This window comes from Dama dama, chromosome 9 (genome assembly GCF_033118175.1).
Source record: "Dama dama isolate Ldn47 chromosome 9, ASM3311817v1, whole genome shotgun sequence".
Lineage (NCBI taxonomy): Eukaryota > Metazoa > Chordata > Mammalia > Artiodactyla > Cervidae > Dama > Dama dama.
Window position 1 is genome coordinate 33904608 of NC_083689.1, and position 23390 is coordinate 33927997.

Genomic DNA, 23390 nt, shown 5'->3' on the forward strand with positions numbered 1-23390 from the left:
ACAGAAGAATTGAAGATTTCTGCTTGAATAACTAAGTTACTATCCTATGTGTAAACTGAATCTTCGGAAGTAACAAAACTATATACCGAATACTAAAACATCATTATAGTGAAACTGTTCCCAGGAAGCCTGTATTTTGCTCAATATTAACGAGACAAGGTAGGATCTGATACATATTAATATGAATTACTCATTTCTTAAAAGTATCTCAGTCACCTCCAAGAGAAGCAACAGAAGACTGTACTATTTCCAATTCAGTTTCTCCTTGTTCTTAAGACAGCAAACATTATTTTGCATCGTCCAGGATTTTTTCTTTTCTGTTCAATTCATCAAGTCTTTATTATTAACCTATAAGTATCAGGTATTCTTCTAGGTTCTAGGATTATAAATATGAACAATACCTACAGGAGGCTAAAAATTTCAACTAAAATAAGTGGAAGCAAACATAGCCTGAGGATACTCTGCTATGGTAACTGTGTTCAGTAAGCTGTTAGAAAAGACTCAGTCACATGTACATCTTACCCTTCCAGAAGGGAGATACAATTGTTAAGCCTGAGAAAAGGAGCATCTTTAAGAAAAGCCTGATGCTAGTCACAACTTAAATTTTCATCAAACTTAAGGATTATATAACTGCCATGTAAACATGATACAGAAATAGGTGAGATGGCTGCCAAAGACAAATTTCACTTTACTTCAAATTTTCTTTGCGCTACCATTGGTTGTTCATCAAATAACTGGGTATTTTAGCACAACACTTTTCTCTGTCAATGATGACCACAGATGATCTTTTAGCTTAAAACAAAAAATAAAGGCAAGGTAAGGAATAAATTAAATATATGAAAAGTCTTAGACTTTGAAGGTAATAGAAGATGAGCAAAATCCATAGGACCTGTAACAGAAACAGATAAATATTTTTTTAATTGTTAAATTGGGCACTTATAATAGGAAAGGATAAAAAACAAGCAAAGACAACTATTACTCCTTTACTCAAGACAAAAGCATTCCCCAAAGTTGAACCAAGAGATAAATGTTCTTTGGTTTATGATGATTTTGCAAAAACAAAACTTAATTAACCTTCATTTAGTGACTTAGTAATGGAAGAGTTCAGCTTTTTTGGTCAATTAAAAAATTAATGATCATAGCATCACCTAAATACATCTAAAGGAAAAAGTTTCTTTGTATTAAAACGCTTTCAAAAGATCTCTAATATGTTTACATACCCAAATAATTTGTTACTAATACTTCACAAGGAATATCATTTTATTACTGTAATCACAAAATCATAATTTCTGTACAGGAATGTATAAGTGAACATTAATCAATGCATTGATAATTCACTTCATAAAGAGGGTGAACACACTACAGAACATAACTGTAAAGAAAAAATATTGTAAAATTTTCTGGCCTCGCAGCGCACTTTTTAGTGCAAGTATTTTAAGACACAATAGTGTTCAATTCAGCAAAGTATTGCAGAATGTCATGCCACAGTCCACTTAATTCAAAGAGGGTCAGGACATGCAGCTTGTAATAAAATGTCAGAATATATATTTATAAAAAACCACATGTAATTCATAAAATATATAGTGGTTTATTTAGATGGTTTTTAATGATTTCACTATGGAATTCTGCATAACTGGAACAAGCATCCAAGATCTTCTTAACAGGAATAATCTTCTTGCTAGGCAATGGCTTTGGCCTCAGGTAGGAATGCCTCCCAGTATTTTATCAGCTGTGGATGATAATAAAAGATATTCTTATAACCTGTCATATATATATAATATATTCCATGAAGCATTAAAAAAATCTAGCTAACAATAAATAACATTTACTAAAGTCTGATTCTTAAAGGGACCATCTAAATTCCCTTAAACAGCTTGTCAATATAGTTTTTAACTCTTTAAAAATATTAACTATTCATGGCTAATTTCAATTTTTGTAATAAACACAATTTAAAAAAATACCTAAAAATTTAAGATTAATTTATGCAAAATTGTATATATAAAAAGTTTTGCTAGTGTAAACTATGTAAGGTTACCTTAAATAATAAAACTACAATGAGCTTTTCCAATATAAAGTGATAACATCTCCTAATTCAGAGGATATTTACATTTTATGTTATTGCCAGCCAAAAAAGAATGATTAAAAAAAGAAGGAAGAAAAGAAAACATCCAAGCAAGAAAGGGAAAAAGAGAGACTGGAAAGAATTATTAGCTGTCGGTCTTTCCTGTATAGTCCAGAAAATAGTACAGATTGACGTGAAAAGTAACATTAAGTTTAAAACAATTCTTTTAAAAATAAGCTTATATAACCTAATTTTTACATTTAAAAAATCTGACTTTATGAACTAAGTACTTATATATTTTAAAATATATAAAAAAAATTGAAGATACAATGTCATCACCTAATTTAAAAATTTAATCTATTATATAGTTTTAAAAGAACTGGGGGAAGAAATCCTTCTGTTCAAGACATTAAGTAATTTGATATATTACTCAAAGTTACATAAAATAAACAGGGGAAAAAACCTCTATTATCTTGTTACAGACTATACTATAATGAAAACCCATGGTTTTCTCTATTTAAGGAGACAAATGCCACTTGTGGTATACAATCAACATGAAACCCACACAAACTAAAGCAAAAATCAAAACAATATTTTTTTAAAAACCTTCAAAACTTAGTTTTTAGTTTAAGTTCTAGCTGGTATGAAAGAGAACTTACTATAAGAATGTATTTAAACAGCTGTGATCAATAGAGAAATAAAACTGGGAAGACAGAAAAAAGGAAAAATAGCATGTTTCTCAAAAGTCTAAAATTGAGAAACCTATCTCCCCTTGGGGTTAGGAATAGAGGCAAAAAGAACTTCAAAGTGAAAGTGTTAAGTTGCTCAATCATGCCCCACTCTCTGCAACCCCATGGTCTGTCCATGGAATTCTCCAGGCAACAATATTGGAGTGGATTGCCATTTCCTTCTCCAGGGGATCTTCCCAACTCAGGAATCGAACCTGGATCTCCTGCAATGCAGATTGTTTACTACCTGAGCTACCAGGGAACCCCAAAAAGGACTTGAGGATTTCCAGTTACTTCCACTATACCATTTTCTTTTCCATTTGCTAGCTTTGATTTTTTCTACTCCATTTATTGCTTCTGAAGTTTAAAAGCTCGTTTCATCAGTTATCATCTTTAAAATAAAAAAGTATATCAGAAGCAAGTTCTAGAGGTCTGTAAGCTGTAAAAAAAAAAAAAAAAAAAAAAAAAAATTACCTTACCTGTTGTTGTGTTTGTACTAATGATTCTAAGTACTTGATAATAACAGTTTTAAAATCTTTCACTCGTTCTTTCTGTTAAAATATAGTAAGTGGGGGAAAAAAGCTCCATTAGTACAAAACTAAATTTGATTTTAACCACAGTATCACAGCAAAATGTGACCACGTTGTTAAGAAAAGTATAAAATTATTATACTTGCCTCAAATCTTCCCACTTCTTTTCGAATTGTTTTAGAGATCTGTTCAAAATCTCTTTCTCCTTGTTGTACTTTTGCCTCCCACTGACAAAAACAAAAGGTACAAATTTTTAAATCTTGCCTGGGAAGAATCATTAGAACCAGCTGTCATGACCACTCATTTAATTTATAATACAATGCCTAAAAATCCTGAAAGCTCACCACTGGCAAGACCCAGTTTGGCATCACTCAAACTTGTATCTAACTTTCCAGGAGTGGAAGTGCAGTATCAGTTTAATTTCCATTAATATTTTACTGTCAGATATACTCAAGATCAGGATATTATAGTGCTTAATGAATTACAATCTCCATATCTTAATTGAGATGAAAAAGATTTCGAATATAAAGTTCACCATCAAATAATTCAGCAGTGATAAGAATATAATCCTCTCATTTCTTTATACAACTGTAAATTATTTCAAAATACATAAAAAATATTTGCCTAATTTCAAGAAGACATGGTCATCACAATTTATATGCCCATGGAAATCATTAGAAAAATTAATGTGACATACATTTAGGAAACATTTTTATGATGGTGTAATGTCCAGATTAAAAAAAAAAATTATGCAATTATGGTCTAGTGAAGAGCTATTAGTAAACATTAAACTCACTACAGAAACAATGAACGCTGTGATCAGTGACCAATGGAACAGCTAGAAATAAAATAAATGAAGAGTTAAGCAATGGAAGGCTCCTCCCCACTATGTGACCGAACGGGCACGTGCTCCGCGGAGCAGGCCCCTCGACTGTAAGTGAAATAAAGGTTGTCATACCTCTTCAATTTCCTTATTGAAGCATGGCAAGAGAAGTGTACACATTGTAATAAACTCACACAGATTTGCTAGCAGACCATATATAGTACATATATGGGGGGTAAAACACAAGTCACTCTCTGAAATCAAAGCATCTCAAAAGAAAGGTTAATTTAAATGCTTTCCCTGTATGCTTCTTTATCCGTTCCATAATTATGTGAAAGTAACAAAAGCTGCTGGAGATTTTTACGATGATCAAAACGCTAAAATAATTCTAAAACAGTTTACAAATTATGAAAAAAATTGCTAGGTGTAGCATGGTTCAGAAAAAAATTTATGAAAAATTATGCATATATGAATGACTTATGGAAAACTTGGGTAAAAGATAAATAAAGCATTTTATATTAATCACCTCTCTTATTTCATTTTTAGCTTGCTGTATTTTATCTGGTTTGTTAGCAACCATCATTTTTGCTTCAGTTTCACGTTTTTTGAGCAAAGTAATTTGGGCATCTTCCCATTTCTGCCAGCATTTCACTCGATGGTCAAACACACCCTATAAATGAATGACATAATATTATTAACTGGGAGCTAACACTGAAATTCTTTCAAAATACCAGAAGTGCTACATACTGAAAATAATAAAACCAAGTATTTATATGCTATTCTTTATACTAAGATACTGAAAATAAACATGCTAATATCGAAGGAAGTAGATTTCCATACTCATTTACATAAAAAGAAAAACCCACCCATAACTGGATGAAATATACAAAATTCATTTCACTAGACTGGAGGGTTTAAAATGTGGCCTATAACAAGGTTTCTAACAGAGTTTTATGCCTTGAAGAAAGACTTTTTAATAGGAAAATGCTGGTATCATATCTACAATTGAAAGTTTTCCTAATAAAATATCAAAAGCAGATGGAAACATCAAAAGTTTTGGAAATATGTCAGAAAATTGAAAATAGTAAATTGGAAAAGCTGTAAGATAACAAAGTAAAGTAAAAATGTAGTGGAAGAGATTATCAATAGCAAATAAAAGAAAAGCCAAACAATTTAAAGGTATAACAAAATGGGGGATGGGGGAAAGAGAGAGAGTCTTACACAAGATGAAAAGGGCAAATGGATGTACGTATCTAGTATACAGAACCTAATGAAGAGATAGACAAAAAAAAGAAAACCAGAAAAATCTAACCCACTCCATGACTTCTTTCAAGGGGTTTGGCAGAGCAAGAACAAGTTAATAGAAATAAGACAGTTACTAGAAATTTCTTTAGAAAAACAAAAAACTGATGGACAGGATGGAATACAACAGTAATCCCTTTTCTAACTGGATGTGGAGGATATTTTTTTTTTTATTAATTGAATAAATGAATCAAGCATTAACAGGTGAAACAGTTATTTTCATTTATTCCAAGTAAAGTGTTCTGGATCAAGAAACAGTAAATTAATAAATGTTTTTATAAGAACTTGATGAAGAAGAAAGCACCTAGACTGTGTATTTTCAAAATGTAGGCTTTGGAAAAAATCAAATTTGGATTCGAATACTAGTTTTGTTGCTTAAAACTTTGGGTAAATTCCCAAAATACCCAAAAAATCGGGTAAATTACCCAAAGTCAATTCATTTAATTTCTATAATCCACAGTTCTCTCATATATAAAAGATGAAAATGAGATCTAGATTTATGCACTAGAAATAAGCTGAAAAAAGTATATAGCATGCACAGTGACTTAACCTACCAGATGTTTAATAATTAGAAGATACTATTATGGCTTACATATAAGTAACACACACACATAAATGTAGTTGATTAACTAGATTTCTACTAGAAGTGCACATAATAATAACTTAGTAGGCAAAAAAATAATTGGACTATATTTAGAAAAATACTAGTACTGTATTTGTATATTATTAAAATGTGGGCAATAATATTAAAAACTCCAAGTCAACCGAGAGTTCTTAAAGACCATACACATTTTAAGTAACCAGGACAAGAGACATCCTAGACAAACTGGTAAGTTAAAAACACTCTATCTATAGGCACTGAAATCCATTTTACTAGATTTGTCATCTCATGTCATTTTTCTTCTCTCAGCAGTGAGTCTGAGTGTCCTCTTTGCTTTTCTTGTTTAAAAGACCATATTCGCCTTAAAACATTTCTCATTATGAATTAATTTTGCTTCAGTCAAATTAAAGTGGGCCAAAATCACAAAAGTAACAAATCTAACACAAATAACATTCCAAAAGTCACTATCATTTAAAAGAACCAATCCCTGTGCCTCACCATATACACAAATTTTAAAAGTAATTTAAAATTTTAAGGCCTAGTTTTCCTTTAAAGGGACAGAGCCGAATCAGCTCTTTATTTTTAAATTCCTCTGTTCAATAACTAAATTTATTATTTAAAACATTTACCAATACAGGGCAGAAGCAAACTAAAAGGCCCTTTAATTTCAATATTTGCTCAAGTTCTTAATATATAGCAACGGGCCTTTTCAATGGAAACTAATTTGGTCTCTGCCCAGGTTATTTCATAATATTCCAGAATCATCACATGTTTACTGGGGAACAGATACAGGAACCATGACAAAGGCAAAACGATTAAAGTCTGGTTATTTTGGGAAAAAAAATTAATCTTAACTCCACAAAAATTAACTTTTTCTTCATTTGTCTTTCCACCCTTCTAACACTAGAATCTAAAGAAAGAATCAGAACCACACTTAATCCTCTAAAAATGTGATCTTAAAAATCAAATTATTGTTGAGGTTTGACAGAAAACAACAAAATTCTGTAAAGCAATTATCCTTCAATAAAAAATATATTTTAAAAAATCAAATTATAACTTAATATATGCCTCTGCATGGCAAGATATTAATCCACTCTGGTACAACCAGTTTCATCTGTAAGAGGGAAACAGTTAGACTGGTGATTCACTTTAGACTCCACATCCCTGGCGATTTTATGGTACCTATCTGTATGCAAGCTAGTCTAAGTTAGATAAGGTTGCAGTTGTGAAGCAGTTTTCCTAGCCAACCAGGAAATTTGACACTACAATTTTATTTTTTCCCATTTTAATTTAATTAATACCATATTCCAATTCAGTGAATCCAAAAGTATGTGGCCCAGATTCCTGGAGTCCTGAAAGAATGCTGATTATATAGACAAACAATGAAGATGCTAAACTCCTTGGGGAATTCATCTATTGGCTTTTTAAAAAATTACATTTTATATATTTTATACATTTACTTTCAGAGTAAGAATTCCTTATAAAGAATTCTAGTGCTGAAAACACTTTTTGAAAACTACTACCTGAATTCCTGACCCTACTCTTAGAGGTTCACAGGAGGCCAACACATGAGAATGTATGTAACGAGTTTACTATTTAATACATGTCAGTTAACAGTACTACCCAAAATGTGGAGTCCCAGATGTCAGAGGCTGTACAAAAGAGGAAAACAGGAATTTTCTGGCTTCAAGGGCAGAACTGGAGAGTATTTTCAGCAGATGAACTTTATCTCTTTCTTTAAGACACCAATTTCTCCTGTTTTCAGCATAGTCACTTTAATTTTAAGCTAGTTATCAAAGTACTTTAGCTTCAAAATTACCATCATTTTGAAAAATACTCTCAATGCAGATAGAACAAAGGGCTAAGTAGTATTAAACAGCTATTAGAAATCAGTAAAGACAAAAAATTAAAAGAAAACTGGGCAAATGACACAAACAGTTCATAGAAAAAAAGAAATGCAAAAGGCTTACCGTTTGTAAAAGTGCTTACATTCACAATAACTAAAGAAATTAAAACTTAACATGGCAGTGATCATGGACATTTAAAATTCATATATCCACTGGTCAAGTAATTCTACTTCTAGGGATTTTATGCCCAAAGAGTTATTATCAAAATACTTAATATTAGACTGATCAAATAATTCAAGGTCTATCTATATGCTAAATGACAGAATATGATTAACCATTTAAAAGATTAGAAAATATATTTATATAAACTGATAAACAGATCTCTTAGAAATGGAGTGGGTAAAAAAAGCAGGCAAAGAACTGTGCATACAGTATGCTCCTTTTTGAAGAAGGAAGAGATAAATGGAGAGAAAAAGGTGGTTAAGAAAAAGAGACAGAAGGAAAAAAAAGAAAATCAGTTTCATATACATGCATGGCTAATTCTGTAAAGACACCTCACAGTATTTGACTGAGGGAAGAGAGATTAGAGGTCTTAGGTAGAAAAGAAATTTACCTTTTAGGGCTGCTAGAATTATTTTATGCACGTATTACTTATTGAAATACAAATGAATTAGTTTAAATTTAAAAACAAAAGATAAAGATCATAAAAATTACCAAAAAAATCATGTCATTCATAATTTCTCAACTACGTTATGAAATTGAGTTGGGCTAGGTTTCAGTAGAAAATCAATCTGAAACAGCTTAATGTATCTTAACGTATAACTTGACCACAGACCATACTAATTTAGTATTTCCCAAAGGGTGTTCCATATATGTGAAAGGACATTAAGTGGAAAAGAATTCCTATTCATATGAATTTGGAAGCCTCTGTATTAAACAAAGTTAAATGTCTATTTCATTTTTTACTACTAGACAGTCCTGAGCTTTATTAAATGCCCACACTGAATCCACAAGACATGGATATCACAAACATTATCTCAAAGACTTAGTTGACTGTGGTACACATTTCAGTGTAAGCGTTCTGCAGGAAACATTCTGGGATGTGAATATAACTGTAACTTCATGAGATGCAAAAATGCAGTAAGAACATAGAGGCAGTATGAGAAAAGCTGTTTTTGAAGGATGAGCATCCATCACACAGACGAACGCTGAGAGGGAGTCTTCTCCCAGGTAGCTCTTGTCAGCATGTACTACCTCTCATAATAGACAGTGCCAAGTGTCCCTTTTTGAACCCACAGGTTTTTTCTGGAGGTGTTATTCTTTTTAACAACAGCTCTCATGCTAGTGGGAGTTTTGGAATGAGGTGAGAGTAGGTGGCAGAGAAACAAGAACCATTATCTATAAACTGGACTTCTGTGTATCACAAGCTGCCTAGTTAAAATGAAGTATACTCTGATAACTGCCTATATTAACATCTTTATATAACTGAAAAGAAAAATTAACCACCAGGAATATAAAGAGTGACATCTAAAAGTAAATACAAACAAAATTGGTAATTTAGCAAAACCAAAACCTAAGAAGGAGCCTCTATGAAGTGCTAAGAACCCTCTAGCAGTAACTGTCATTAGCCTGAGAACAGAATCATCTAAAAGATGAAATGCATCAATGTTCTGATTATAGATGAATACCAATTTGATCAGACTTAAGATGAAAAAATTTTGTGTAAGAAAGCAAGGAACAAGGTTACATTAACTTTCTAGATGTTTGAATTCAAAGTAAACTTCCAGTTCCCCTTATTCCATGATAACTAATGCTCATAACAATACTTCAAAGAAACCATCAGATCTTAAAAAGTACATTCCAAAATATGTAACAGACAAAGTAACAGTTCAATTACCTGAATACCAGAGATATCTGTAAAAGACTAATTTTTATTAGTTAACAGGATTACTTTCCCAGTTATTCAGAAACTTAAGACTGCTCATCCTCAGACATTACAACTTGAAAACACAGTTCTTCATCTAATCTAGTCCCATGTCATCTATAAACACACGGTGACCACACAAAATATTTTCTTATAGTCTAAACTCACGCTAAAGTCACTGTTACGTATATTCATGCAACAGTCAGTCAGTTCTGGTTTTGTCTGACTTGCTGTAACTTTACTAATGAGAACAGAGTCCAGCCGGTAGTTTCAGCTCATGCCAGAAAGAGTAAACTAATGCTATCAGTTAGATGCAAACTTCTATATGTAAATATGTAAGTAAGTATGTACTGGTTTTACCGTATTTGGCACCCTTGGATCCCTTAAAAAACATCAATTCTGCCTATGGTACTAAGTCATGGGGAAGAGAATATTAAGTTAGGAATAATCATCTTGAAATCATTTTATAGATCCTAGTGTAGTGTGTAATTTACATATTTAAATGCATGCCTAATAGGAAACCATATTCTTCTTATAAGCAAAACACTGAAGTATGAAAAATTCAAGGAAGATTACAAAATAAGGCTTACTTTCACTGCAGCAATAAGACGAATGTAGTCACTAAGTAGTTCTGAAAACATATAAAAATCAGCAAAAGCTTGTTCTTGATGTAACTGGTCTATCTTCTCCTCAACCTCTGCAAGCTGAGACAAAGCTCTAGATAGAGCAGTATGATCTTCAGAATTACCTAACATGGCAGCACTTTTAGCAAAGGCAGCTGTGTTGGCTGAAAGTTCTGAAATAGAAAAGTATTCATTTAGTGTTCACTAGTGAAGTTCTTAAATATTGCATTGATATTTTATATTCTCTTTAAATTTTATCTATTTACAAACTGCTCAAGTATTTTAAAATAACACTGTAAAGCTATATGCTCCAATTAAAAAATAAAAAAATATTTTAAAATAATAACATAAAAAAAGTCATTAAAATGCCTTGGGCATGTAAGTGTCAACTGTTCAGAGCTCTACTGAAAATTTAAAAGCACACTGCATAAACTATGTTTAAAAATTTAATATAATAATCTCCCTTCCCATTCTCCTAAGTGCTTCTCTCTATAGTCCTAAAAAAGACAAAAAATAAATATTTTTATATGGAAAGCACTGGGAACACTCACAATTGATTTGTATTACATTATATGGCCTTTAAACATGTATTTATCATTGAAAATAACAATTCTTATGAGATTATTATTTAGCTCACAGGAAGAAAGCAGGGCAAAACTGTATATATAATTCACATAAATCCTATTCTTTTTTTCTTTGTGTACAACACCAATACTTAGTGATATATTAAGAATTTTTGAATGTGATCATTTTAAACACATCAAACAGAAAAACAGATGTTAAGAACTAACGATTACTTTGCCTGGATTTGCTCTGTTGCTCTGCATTTTGTAAAGTTCTCTTAAAGAACCATAAAATGTTCCCTAAGAGAGGATATAAATAGCAAAAACTGTTATAAACCACTTTCAATAAGAAATATATTAGTAGATTTTTGTAATTACTTTTTTTTTGCAATGTATTACTGATAATGGCACTTACAAGTAATAAATTATTTACTAAGTGGTTTAGAAAGTGTTCTAGAAAGATAATTACTTACTAAGTGTTTCAAAAAGATAGTTCTAGAAGTCATGTATTCTTTAAAAATAAAACAAAACCAAAAACACCTCACATTGGAATAAAAAATTAGAACTCAATTTTTTTATGAATTTTAAACACTTCCCTTTCTGGGTTTTTAAATATTGTGGTTGAAAAATAAAGCAAATGCTTCACAGTTCTTTAGGAAATATAGGCACAAAACTACATTTTAAAGACACATTTCAAATATCAATTTTTGAATTTTATTCTTTAATTATTAAGAGTTATCAATAAGACATCTTCATTCATTCAGTATAAGTTTAACAAAGAGTTAATAATCAAGCAGTTTTAATCTAAAATTCAAAATATACTTTTACACACCTAAGATTTTTCTCCTTCTAAACTAGAAGATTAAAATACAACAAAAAATATTAAGTAACAGAGTTGAAATAGAAAACATCCTCTTAAAACTATTCATTTCACAAGTTTAAAATAATCAATTTTAATAAAAGTTAATAAAATATCTGAATTAACTTACAGTGTTAAACATATAAATAACAAGACAAACCTTTTCTATGACAGACCAAGGCTTCAACACTGGCATGAAGTTTCCTAAGTTGCTGATCCAGATTTTCAAATTGCTGCTGCTTTTCTTCAAACCACTAAGAAAAAATGAAAAATGGAGCTAATTTAGCCAGAACAAACCAGTGTAAATTAGGTTACCAATAGCAAGCTACATTCCTTGTTTTAAGGCAACGAATTAACCATGTATAACCATGGTGGTCAACTGATGTGCTGAGAACTAAACTCGATAAGCAAATTAATATCCTATTTTCTACTTGTACAGCTTTAAAATGCAATTGTTGGGCTCATTAATTCATCTCATTATTCAAGTCGAAAAATCAGCTCTTACTGCATCCGATTCATTCATCTTGATTGTCATTTTGTTGACAGCGTCGGCAGCCTTGTTCACCATCCTCAATATTCCTGCTCCACTCAGAGCCTGTGTATTAACTGCTCTAGGCAGCTGGAATTGAATGACAAATAAGGGCAAACAAACCGGTTAAAAGCCTAGAGGTTTAACTGGCCACAAAAGGGACAGCCCCCACATAACACCCCCGAAAAAAAAGAAAAGAAAAAAAGGAGGTTGTATTTTCTTCACTCTCATACATTTCAATAGTGAGATCTAATTTCTCAAATACACTACTTGTACATTCTCAAAGGAAAACTTAAAAAATAGACTTTCCATTTGTTTTTCTTCTGCACTTTTACATTTAGATGGAACAACACTCTGTTTGTCAAAATATATTAAGAAATTGCCAAGCACCTTAACACTGGCCACCTGTTTGCTAGCAGATATAAACTGTTTAAAAGGGAAAAAGGAGCAAGTCTCGAGAAAAATCTCCTTATGCTTAGTCAGGACTGTGCGATTTGGATTTTTTTTTTTTTTTAACAATTCTGGAGTTCAAGTAGATTAAAAAAAAATCTCATACGGTAACAATTAGAGGACAAAATGTGCCAAATATAAAGATCAGCATGGTTATAATTAAAGTTCTTTCAAATCACACATTTCCATTTCAAAACCTTAATAAGACTATTAGAATGCAGACATACAAACCCACATTCAACTATCTCTAAAATGAGGTCTGAATAAACTTATTTCAACACAATGCCTAAGCAATGACTTAGGGTATTCAGAATTAGACTATTTGTAAGCTTTCCTTTTAAATCTGGTTTTAATATATTTCAAGAAAGGGAATAATCATCCTACAATTATTGATATGAAGAAGATATTATGATATTGCTATGAATTTAGTTAAGTAATTAAAGCTAATTAAAGCACTAAGCAAAAAAACCCCACATTGTTTTAATCCATTTATTAATGCAGCTGTTTGCTGAACACCTATACTTATATAAATTACTACACTGATAATCATAAATGAGAACATTTACATATAAAAATTTAAAGTAGAAATAGTACCTCCGAACTTTCTAAGAACTGCCTTAAATCAGGATCCTGTAGTAAAGTTGGATGCTTTACTGTTCTTTGAAGATACCTAGATTTAAGAATAAAATGCTTTTATTTATCAGTAGCATCTTATTTTAAATCTTATTTCAACAAAAGAATATTTAAAAATTTTAAAAAGATGCCTTCTGTTTGCTTCCCATCAGTTTGCTTTCACTCTAATTATGTAGAATTTTACAGTAATTTAATAATTAAAAAGCTTTGCATTCATCTTTTGAAAATTCATAATTATGTAGAAAGAGGCATGGTAGGGGTAGGAATGGGGAGAGGTTAAATTACTAACCAAACTTCTCACTGCAAAGTATTAGAGTTAGGGTACATATGTAACTTTATCAAACAACTCTTATCTTTTGGCAGGTCAGTATGTCCCCAGTCACTATTATATTTATTCTAGTAATATATATATTACTAATTAGTTCAAACTATTTTTTTTATTGCCATCATTACCAAAATGGAGAACAGCCTACCAATTTTTCCCCCCTTGGCAGTAGATTTAAATAATCAAATCAGTTTTCATCCTCATTTGACAAGGACTAAATTTTTTTCAATATTTCTATTTCCAAGGTTTTGCTATTTTTGATATTTTCCTTATACGACATCACATAAAATAAAAGGTAAACAGAAACATCACTATTAAATCACTATCAGTTTACTTTAGTAATTTTCCTTTATGAGAAAAGGTCAAACCCTGTCATTCATAATAAACTACCAATCTTTCTTTCATAAGAAAAAAAATTCCACTATTTGAATCACTGCTACTTATCTAATCCCATTTTTAAAAAATTGATCTTTCCCTAGATTAATAATTACATACAGTAATGTTTCAATTATAATAAGTTGCCTAACAGTTAATATGCCTTTATTCTATTTATTCAGAACAGATTATAGAATATGCCTAAGAGTTTCTGGGGAAAAAAAAAAAAAGCTCAAACGTTAACTTCTGTTTTTATATATTTAAATAAAATACCATATTTTTTTTTGGATGCTTTTATTTATTTATTTATTTTTCATTTATTTTTATTAGTTAGAGGCTAATTACTTTACAATATTGAAGTGGGTTTTGTCATACATTGACATGAATCAGCCATGGAGTTACATGTATTCCCGAATACTCACCATATTAAACTTCATGTTAAGTCATCAGCTCACCTAAGAGGTCATTATAATAGAAGTGGTATTTAATAGATACGTACAATACAATCTACACTGGTTTTAAAAAATATTTATTTGCTGCTTAGTTTATAAAACTAAAAAAAAAAGTACAGTAGGAACACTAATCCTGTAAGTTTGAGAAATGGTGATATTTTTCCACTGGAATTTTACTTAAACAATTTTAACACTGAAGTTCTCCGGTACTACTCTAGCTGAGTTATTAAGTTGTTTACGACTGTGTGCTGTTTAAAAGCAGTTTGCTTAAGTTGCTCATTTGAGTGCACACAACAGCCGGTAAATAGCAAGCACTTAAGACATTCATAAAATGAACAAGCTCGGAAGACAAAACATCTAGTACACAACCTTCAAGAAAAATTGCAGTACTTCAAACTTAAATGGAAATAGTACTTATATTCTAAAATAACTTTTTAAAATGAGTTCTAGTGACAATTTTTGAGTGAGTTCTATTAAGTGAGAATACTAGTCTCATGCAATATTCCAAGAAAAAGAGTGTTTCTATAACCAACAAAGTGTGAAATATATTACATACATATTCCTTTAAGATCCATAGTGAACAGCAGCATATTAAATACTGTGAGAAGTACTGCAGGAAAAAGATTTGGTTTAACTTTGTTAAAGCCTACATTAATAAATCTCAGACAGCAGATTTCTTTTTTTCACCTTAAAACATACTAGCATTTTGAGGAATCAATGTTGAAAAATTATGTTCTAGAAAAAGACAGTAAAACTTTCTTAGGGGTTACATGAAAATAAAGAGTAACTGACCACTTTAAAAAGGCATTAAACTTACATAATGTTAAAATTAAGAAAAGAAACATAAAACGGATTTTTAATTGATTAACTATTTGTAACTACACACCAATTCAGAATTAAGGTCAGAGAAGGTTATAGATGTGTAGAAGAAAGATAAAGAGCAAAAATGAATGTAGGAAATAAAATGAAAAGAGGTATTGGGAGAAGAACAAACACTGAAGGAACACATAAATGAAAGATGCTTGGAATTGATGAAAAGTAAGTATCAGACTCTACAAGCAGTGGTCAGGAGTTAGTTCTTAAGATTTGTGCTAAGGATCAGTATATTTACAATCACTAAGGGCTTTCAACTGCTTCCCTGGTGGCTGAGATGGTAAAGAATCTGCCTGCAATGCAGGAGACCTGGTTTGATGCCTGGGTCTTGACGATCCCCTGGAGGAGGAAATGGCCCACACTCCAGCATTCTTGCCTGGAGAATTCCATGGACAGAGAAGCCTGGAGGGCTATAGTCCATGGGGTCGCTTTCAAATTTCTACTTACTTACCAAAACAGAATAAAGCAGGTTATACAAAGTGCTTGAGAGAAACAGAGTTAAAAGATATTTCTCTTGCTTTAAACTCAAACAAATGTGCTAACAAAGACAAACCACAAAGGCACAAAGAACCTGGGTCTCTGATGATATTCATTTGTTCCTTCAAGGAATGTATCTTGATACATCAGTTACTGTTCTGAGTACTCAGAATGTATCAATGAACAAAAGAGAACAAGATTCCTTTCCTACTGAAGCTTTAATATCAGAAAAAGAAGACAGACAGCAAATCATAAAAATTATGTAGTATGAGGTAAGATGGCAAATGCTGTTGAGAGATGAAAGGACAAGTAAATGGGATCCGTGAAAGTGAAAGTTGCTCAGTCGTGTCCGACTCTTTGCAACCCTATGGACTATACAGTCCACGGAATTCTCCAGGCCAGAATACTGGAGTGGGTAGCCTATCCCTTCTCCAGGGGATCTTCCCAATCCAGGGATCGAACCAGGGTCTCCGGCACTGCAGGTGGGTTCTTTACCAACTAAGCTACTAGGGAAGCCCGATGGGATCAGTGGTTGATGCCAATTTAAATAGAATAGGTCAGAAAAGGTGATACATGAATGCCTGAATTTTAAACAGGTAATGGAATTAGCCATGCAGATACCCCAAGAGCAAAAGCTTTAAAGGCAGTGCCACAGACAGTAGGGGAGTGAAAACCCAGGTGAGAAAATACCTGGGATCTTTGAGGAGCAGCAAAAAAGGTGAGTGTGGCCTAGAGCAAAGTGATCAAGGAAGATATGAGATCAAGTACGTAACAGAGTGAGCAGTGCATGTCATGGAAGATTTTATAGGTCATTATAAGGATTATGGCTTTTATTGAGTGAAATGAGGTGCGTGTATGAGTGGGGCTGATTCATGTTTTAAACAGATGACACTGGTGGTTAAATTAAAAAAAGAGTAGAGGTACGAGGATGGAAACAGGGAGATCAACTTGGAGTCTACTGAAGTTAATTCAGACGTTCAACTAGTAGTGAACAAATGAAAAAACTGTTGTCCAGATATCAAAAGGAAACAACAGGATTTCCTGATGAATTTGATAATATTAAAATCTGCCTATCTCCAAACCTTCTGATATCAGTGGATTAATCAATCTACACTAACTGTTGAAGCTTTGCCAGCTGGGTTTTCAGGTACTTATTAAGATACAATTACATTTTTAGAGATAAGGAACAATGAATTAGGTTAAATAATTGGTCCAAGACCTCACAAATAGTGTGCAATGCATAATGGAGTGCAGGTTTCAACAGAGAAAGGATTCTAAAAGCTACTTTACATTTCTCAGTTTATATTTACAGAAGTGTATCAATACTATAAAGCAAACTCAGTACGCTCGTAAGGTAACACATGAAGCACTCATAAGAAAATCAAGTAAGCTATCTTTAGGACCCTTAGAAGATGTAGTTTCCGCTTACTGAGTGTGGCACAGGAGGAATGTTTGGGTTCTTAACCATTCCCTTTCTCTTCCAATATTTTAATACCAGATATTAGTCTTTTTGCTCAAGACAGTCATCTGGATTCTCAAAGTTCAACAAATAACCATGTAAATGACTACTAGAGCGTATATGAAGAAATACAACCTTGACCTGCCAGATCCAACTAGGTCATGTATCCCACAGAAATGCCTAAATGTTTAAATTTTAAGAAATGCCACAGAAAACTCACAATAAAAATCATTCCAGTTCCTCTGCTTCTGTATGTTTACACCTGTATTTTCTTTAGCTATCTTCTCTAATGTAGAATGAACTCATAATATGCTTTTTCACTACTGCAAATTCTACTAAGGTACTAATAGTATTTAACAAATAATATTTACTAGTCAAGAAACTATCTTCACAAATACACTAGGTCAAGCTTCAATACTTCCTTAAAACTCTCCTCAGTGTTACATAGTGAATGAAGGTACGGATTAAGTACTACACAATGCATTCAAGTTAAAAGAAAAGGTGAGTGGAGAATCAAATATGTCCTTGGTACAATAAATCTTCATTAAGTTTCTTATCAAGGATGTCATCCAAAATATTTCAAATTTACTCACAGGAAAACAGGACTGGAAAGGCTTCTCAAAAGGTCATGGTTATACTTTCATGAAGAACTAAGTGAAATCAAGGCAGTACATTATCTATCTTTATTCTTAAACATACTCAGTCTATGACTTCTTTCACAACAGAATCAATTCTAATGCCGAAATTAAACTTCTATTGATGCAATTTCCATCTTTTTCCAGAGTGACTGCTAGTCTCACAGACATAATCTCATCTTTTAAGTCTTCTCTAACATAAGACTTTAAGTTGCACACTAGCTTTTCTTATTATGAATTGTTCAAACCTGACTTTACTGTGGCATTTTCTTAAAACTGAAATAATTACTAAAACCCGGAACTATGTTGTCTCAAAAAGAGTTTTAAAAACTAATATATACCCAGTAGATATATATGCTATTTCCTAAAAACTGTCCTTATCTACTCTAACCACTAATTTTAAGCCGAGAGAGAAAATAAAACAAATAAATTTGATTAAAATTAGAAACCAAAAAACTATGAAAGTAGCAAGTATTTTAAATCTATATAATTACCAACTATAAGTTGAACTTTAAGATAGTTTTGAACTTGTTTTCTCATATTTTCAGCATAGAAAGGAAGAGGTGTTAAGATTCTGGGAGTAGATTCCTCCCATCCATTTCTTTTTGAGCTGGCCACAATGAACACAAGTCTTCAACGCTATAAGAAATGTGTCAGGTCAAGAAGTATAAAAGAAGGTACAGTATACATATCTATCAGCCTTTAACTATACAGTCAGTTCAAGCATAGACTAACACTTTTGTACACTCAAGTCACAATCAACTATAAAGAACTGAAGGACGGAGCACAAACCTAAGTTTTCATTGCATTTAATAATATTTCAATATCACTATTCAAAAGGAAAATTAATGTAGATGAAAACAAGTATCACTTTGTTATGAGAATTAATAGAAATGGAACAAGTATACAGTACCATATTTTGTAATGAACCAATTTTCTTTAAAAAAGCTCAGAGCACTCTTAAGAGTAACTGAGTGGTACTTCAGAATTTCCATACTTAATAATATACTTGTGCCACTTAGTGGAATCAAACTTATATTACTGAAGTAAAAACATATGAGTAATAAACATAGCTAATTAGAATTACCTTTCAAGAGCTGCTCTCCGTTTTTCTACAAATTCTGTGGATGATGAATCTTCTTTACCCACCTTGACCTTGGTCATGCCTTTGAAAAAATTGAATGAGATTCATGATTTTCTACTACTGAGAAACATTCTTTTATAATAATTTCTGCATAATTTGGCTTCCCTGGTGCCTCAGAGATGGTAAAGATGGTAAATTTCCTGCAATGCAGGAAACTCAGGTTCAATCCCTAGGTCGGGAAGGTCCCCTGGAGAATGGCTACCCAGGCCAGTATTCTTCACTGGAGAATTCCACGGACAGGAGTCTGGCAGGCTACACAGCTCATGGGGTCACAGAGTTAGATGCAACTGAGTAATTAACACTTTCACTTTCTGAATAATTTAAAATATATTTGAACTTGACAAAAAAGTGCCAAAAGTTATAACTAGTATCATACGTTTGACAGATTAATATATATACTTGGCAAGTATTTTTAATGTAAGCTATAAAAGAGTACAGCTAAAAGCAGAGGTTGAGCTACGTCTATAGTTTTCCAGTTTGGAATCCTCATTTTATTTGATATATATTATACTCCTGGTAAATTAAAATGTGTCTGCACTGCAATATGCATAATGGAGTTCAAAGTCATGAGTTTAGGCTCACTTGATATTTTTATCTCTTATGAGCAATAATTAAAAGTCTTTACTTTTGATATTAGAAAAATAAGTGTAATCTGTGAATATGCTAAGTTATTTCCTCTGCCACAAATTTTAAGAACATGTTCTTGTTTATTTATCATATTTGGCTTTATAACAGCTGAAATAATGAGTTCTTTCACAGAACCTCTTTGAATTTAAAAAATAAAGTCATGTGCAAATTTTGTCTTAGTTAATGTATTCATTTTTTAAAAACTGATGGACAACATGAAGTTTTTAAAATGACTCCTTCTCTACTTGATTTTCTGCCAAGAACTTCACAGAACAACTTGTTAACCACCTTTAATAATTGCTCAGACTTTATGCACACATTTAGAGGAAACTAACTTGACTTTATCTTTTATTTAACTCCATTTATTTTTCCTGCTAATCTCTTTATATCTTTTTTAAACTGCATTTTATATGGTTGCCTCAAATTCTTCCTATCTTTTCAATCCTTTTAATCTAATAATTGGTGGAAGGTTGAAGATTATTAGAGAAAAATATTAGTTTGAAACACAATAAACTTGGCATAAAAATTGAATTTTTAAATTTTTTTTTCCTGGCTCAATGTTTAAAGACTAGTGTATCTAGTCACCAAAATGAGAAAAATTATTTTGTTTTTCCTCTTTTGATATATTAAAAACAGTTGTACAACTTAAAGCTAAAGAAAAAAGGATATTAATAATAAATAATTTATGATAAATGAAACAAGTTCACTACACAGATAATGGAAGGCCAAAGGATACCACTGCAACAGTTTAGAGAAATAAAATTATTAACTAGACTAGCAGTTCACAAAGCATGGTTAGAGTATCTGGAAGCATTCTGAGACCTTTCTGAGGAGTGGCAGGGGATGTGTACAAAAATCTATCTTCATAATACACCACGCTGTTATTTTTGTATTTTTCACTCTCATTCTTTCACGAGAACTCAGTGGAGCTTTCCTAAAGTTATATGATGTGTTGTATTACAAAAGACAGAGTGCAGAAGCAGATGTAAAAATAAAGCTATTTTATATTAAGCCAGAAATTAAAGGGATTTTGCAAAACTGTAAAAAACAAAACCTGAAAGCCATTCTTATCATTATTTTTTTGTCTTACAAAAGTAGTTTTTCACAAAAACCTTATTTGGTAATAACAGGTTATGAGTTTATTATTTTTAAGTCAATTAATAAACACAATTTAAAAATTCTCACATGTCAGTATCAAGAGATGCAGCTCTAAAAGCAAAAGCTCTTTAAGGCCCTTGAATAAATCTGAATATACAAGGGGTCTTGAGACCAAAAAACTGAAGAACTATACTAGATCTTTGAATTTTAAAAAAGAGCAAGAATATAAAAATGTTTTTGAATATAATCAAGGTTTCAAAATCATAAAAGATACAGATTAAAGCTGTTTTCAAGTCAAATGTTTAAAGAGGTAAAAACAGTAACTTAGAGTAAAACTTATTTCAAATATATTTAATAACAATCTTATGTATATAAAAAATTGATTTAAATAAAAACCTATGACTGGGAAATTGGTTCAAGATGATGGAGAAGGAGGATGTGCACTCAACTTCTCCTGAGAGAACACCAAAAATCTATGACTGAAAAGAAAGAGTGGAAAAAATACTACAAAATTTTAATGGTGGGACAATAGAGGTTTTCCTCTTTTGTAATATTCTGCATATTCTTAACTAAGTAAGGCTTTATTACCTGTAAAAGTGAAATGTTTTTAAATGTTAAATTGAGGTATGTAATAAAATAAAATGAGTTTAAACAGCTCCTGTGTGAGCAAGGCTAGATCAAATCTTTCTGTACAATGTATAGCTGAGCACAGAACATCTCCAAGTTCTCAGAAAAATGTTAATATGCTAATAATATTAAATATTCTCTAAATGTTACTCAGTAATAAGGTACTCTGCTACTGCTACTGCTAAGCCGCTTCAGTCGTGTCCGACTCTGTGCGACCCCATAGACAGCAGCCCACCAGGCTCCCCCGTCCCTGGGATTCTCCAGGCAAGAACACCGGAGTGGGTTGCCATTTCCTTCTCCAATGCATGAAAGTGAAAAATGAAAGTGAAGTCGCTCAGTTGTGTCCAACTCTGTGCAACCCCATGGACTGCAGCCTACCAGGCTCCTCCATCCATGGGATTTTCCAGGCAAGAATACTGGAATGGGGTGCCATTGCCTTCTCCGATAAGGTACTCTAATAACCCTAAAAGGGTTTTTAATTGCTTTCATCTTGCTAAATTCCAACTTAATATTTAACATCATCACATTGTATAAATCAAAATCCTTAGGTATTAGAAATAAAATTTTTAGCTACACACTCTTCAGTTGATAAATGACTATCACAAATAGAATATTTAAATTCAGTATCTCTTAAGAGACACGTGTACCCCAATGTTCATCACAGCACTGTTTAAAATAGCCAGGACATGGAAGCAACCTAGATGCCCATCAGCAGATGAATGGATAAGAAAGCTGTGGTATATATATACAATGGAATATTACTCAGTCATTAAAAAGAATTCATTTGAATCAGTTCTAATGAGGTGGATGAAGCTGGAGCTATTATACAGAGTGAAGTAAGCCAGAAAGAAAAACACCAATACAGTATACTAACACATATATATGGAATTTAGAAAGATGGTAACGATAACCCTGTATGCAAGACAGCAAAAGAGACAGAGTATGTATTGAACAGTCTTTTGGATTCTGGGAGAAGGCGAGGGCGGGATGATATGGGAGAATGGCACTGAAACATGTATATCATCATATGTGAAACAAATCACCTGTCTAGGTTCGATGCATGAGACAGGGTGCTCGGGGCTGGTGCACTGGGAAGAGCCAGAGGGATGGGATGGGGAGGGAGGGGGTGGGTTCAGGATGGGGAACACATGTACACCCATGGTGGAGTCATGTCAATGTATGGCAAAACCAATACAATATTGTAAAGTAATTAGCCTCCAATTAAAATAAATATATTTAATAAATAAATAAACAAATAAAAACCTGAAAGTCACTGAAGAGAGACTGAGAGAGATGTTTGGAGTGACTCCTCTCTTCCTTTAAGAAATACTGTAATACTTTACTTAATAGATATTTAAACTAGAATTATTGGAGCCATGAAAGACTTTTTTGGAGGCAATGTCAATAACATAAAGCCAGGGTTATTTTTGATGAAAAGTGTCTCACAAAGTTAGAAAAAATTCAAAAAAAATAAAAGCTTGTATGGTATTTATAAAAAAAAAATAAATAAATTCAGTATCTCTTAAGACATTGATATGTCATGATAGTGAATGATCATGGAATACACAAATCCATACAGTTAAAACTGAACATACTAGTACCAGTAACAAAAGTCAATTTTTAAAGATTCATACTTACCTACTATACTCTTTTCTGGTGCTGGTGGCACAATATAACCAACGTGTAAATACTTGCTTGCTAACTTGCTATGCAAACCGAGAAAGTCACTAAATCTTCTTTTAACTGAAAATTCACTTTTACTGAACATGGAAAGAGAAGTCTACAAGTGAAGAAGAGGTATTTCAAATTTTGAATACTGAACAG

General features: G+C 32.1%; 1 protein-coding gene across 1 annotated transcript in view; it reads right to left on the reverse strand.

Annotated features, from left to right (window-relative positions):
• Positions 1-659: 659 nt before the first annotated feature.
• SNX2 (sorting nexin 2) overlaps positions 660-23390 on the reverse strand; it is a 58850-nt gene continuing 36119 nt past the window's right edge. The window contains exons 6-15 of the mRNA XM_061150911.1: positions 23205-23346; positions 19158-19236; positions 13436-13511; positions 12368-12481; positions 12023-12116; positions 10408-10613; positions 4670-4813; positions 3467-3547; positions 3270-3341; positions 660-1729 (exon numbers count right to left, since the gene is read on the reverse strand). Coding sequence (XP_061006894.1) covers positions 1679-1729; positions 3270-3341; positions 3467-3547; positions 4670-4813; positions 10408-10613; positions 12023-12116; positions 12368-12481; positions 13436-13511; positions 19158-19236; positions 23205-23346 — 1059 coding nt within the window. The 3' untranslated portion in view covers positions 660-1678. The remainder of the gene's footprint in view (positions 1730-3269; positions 3342-3466; positions 3548-4669; positions 4814-10407; positions 10614-12022; positions 12117-12367; positions 12482-13435; positions 13512-19157; positions 19237-23204; positions 23347-23390) is intronic.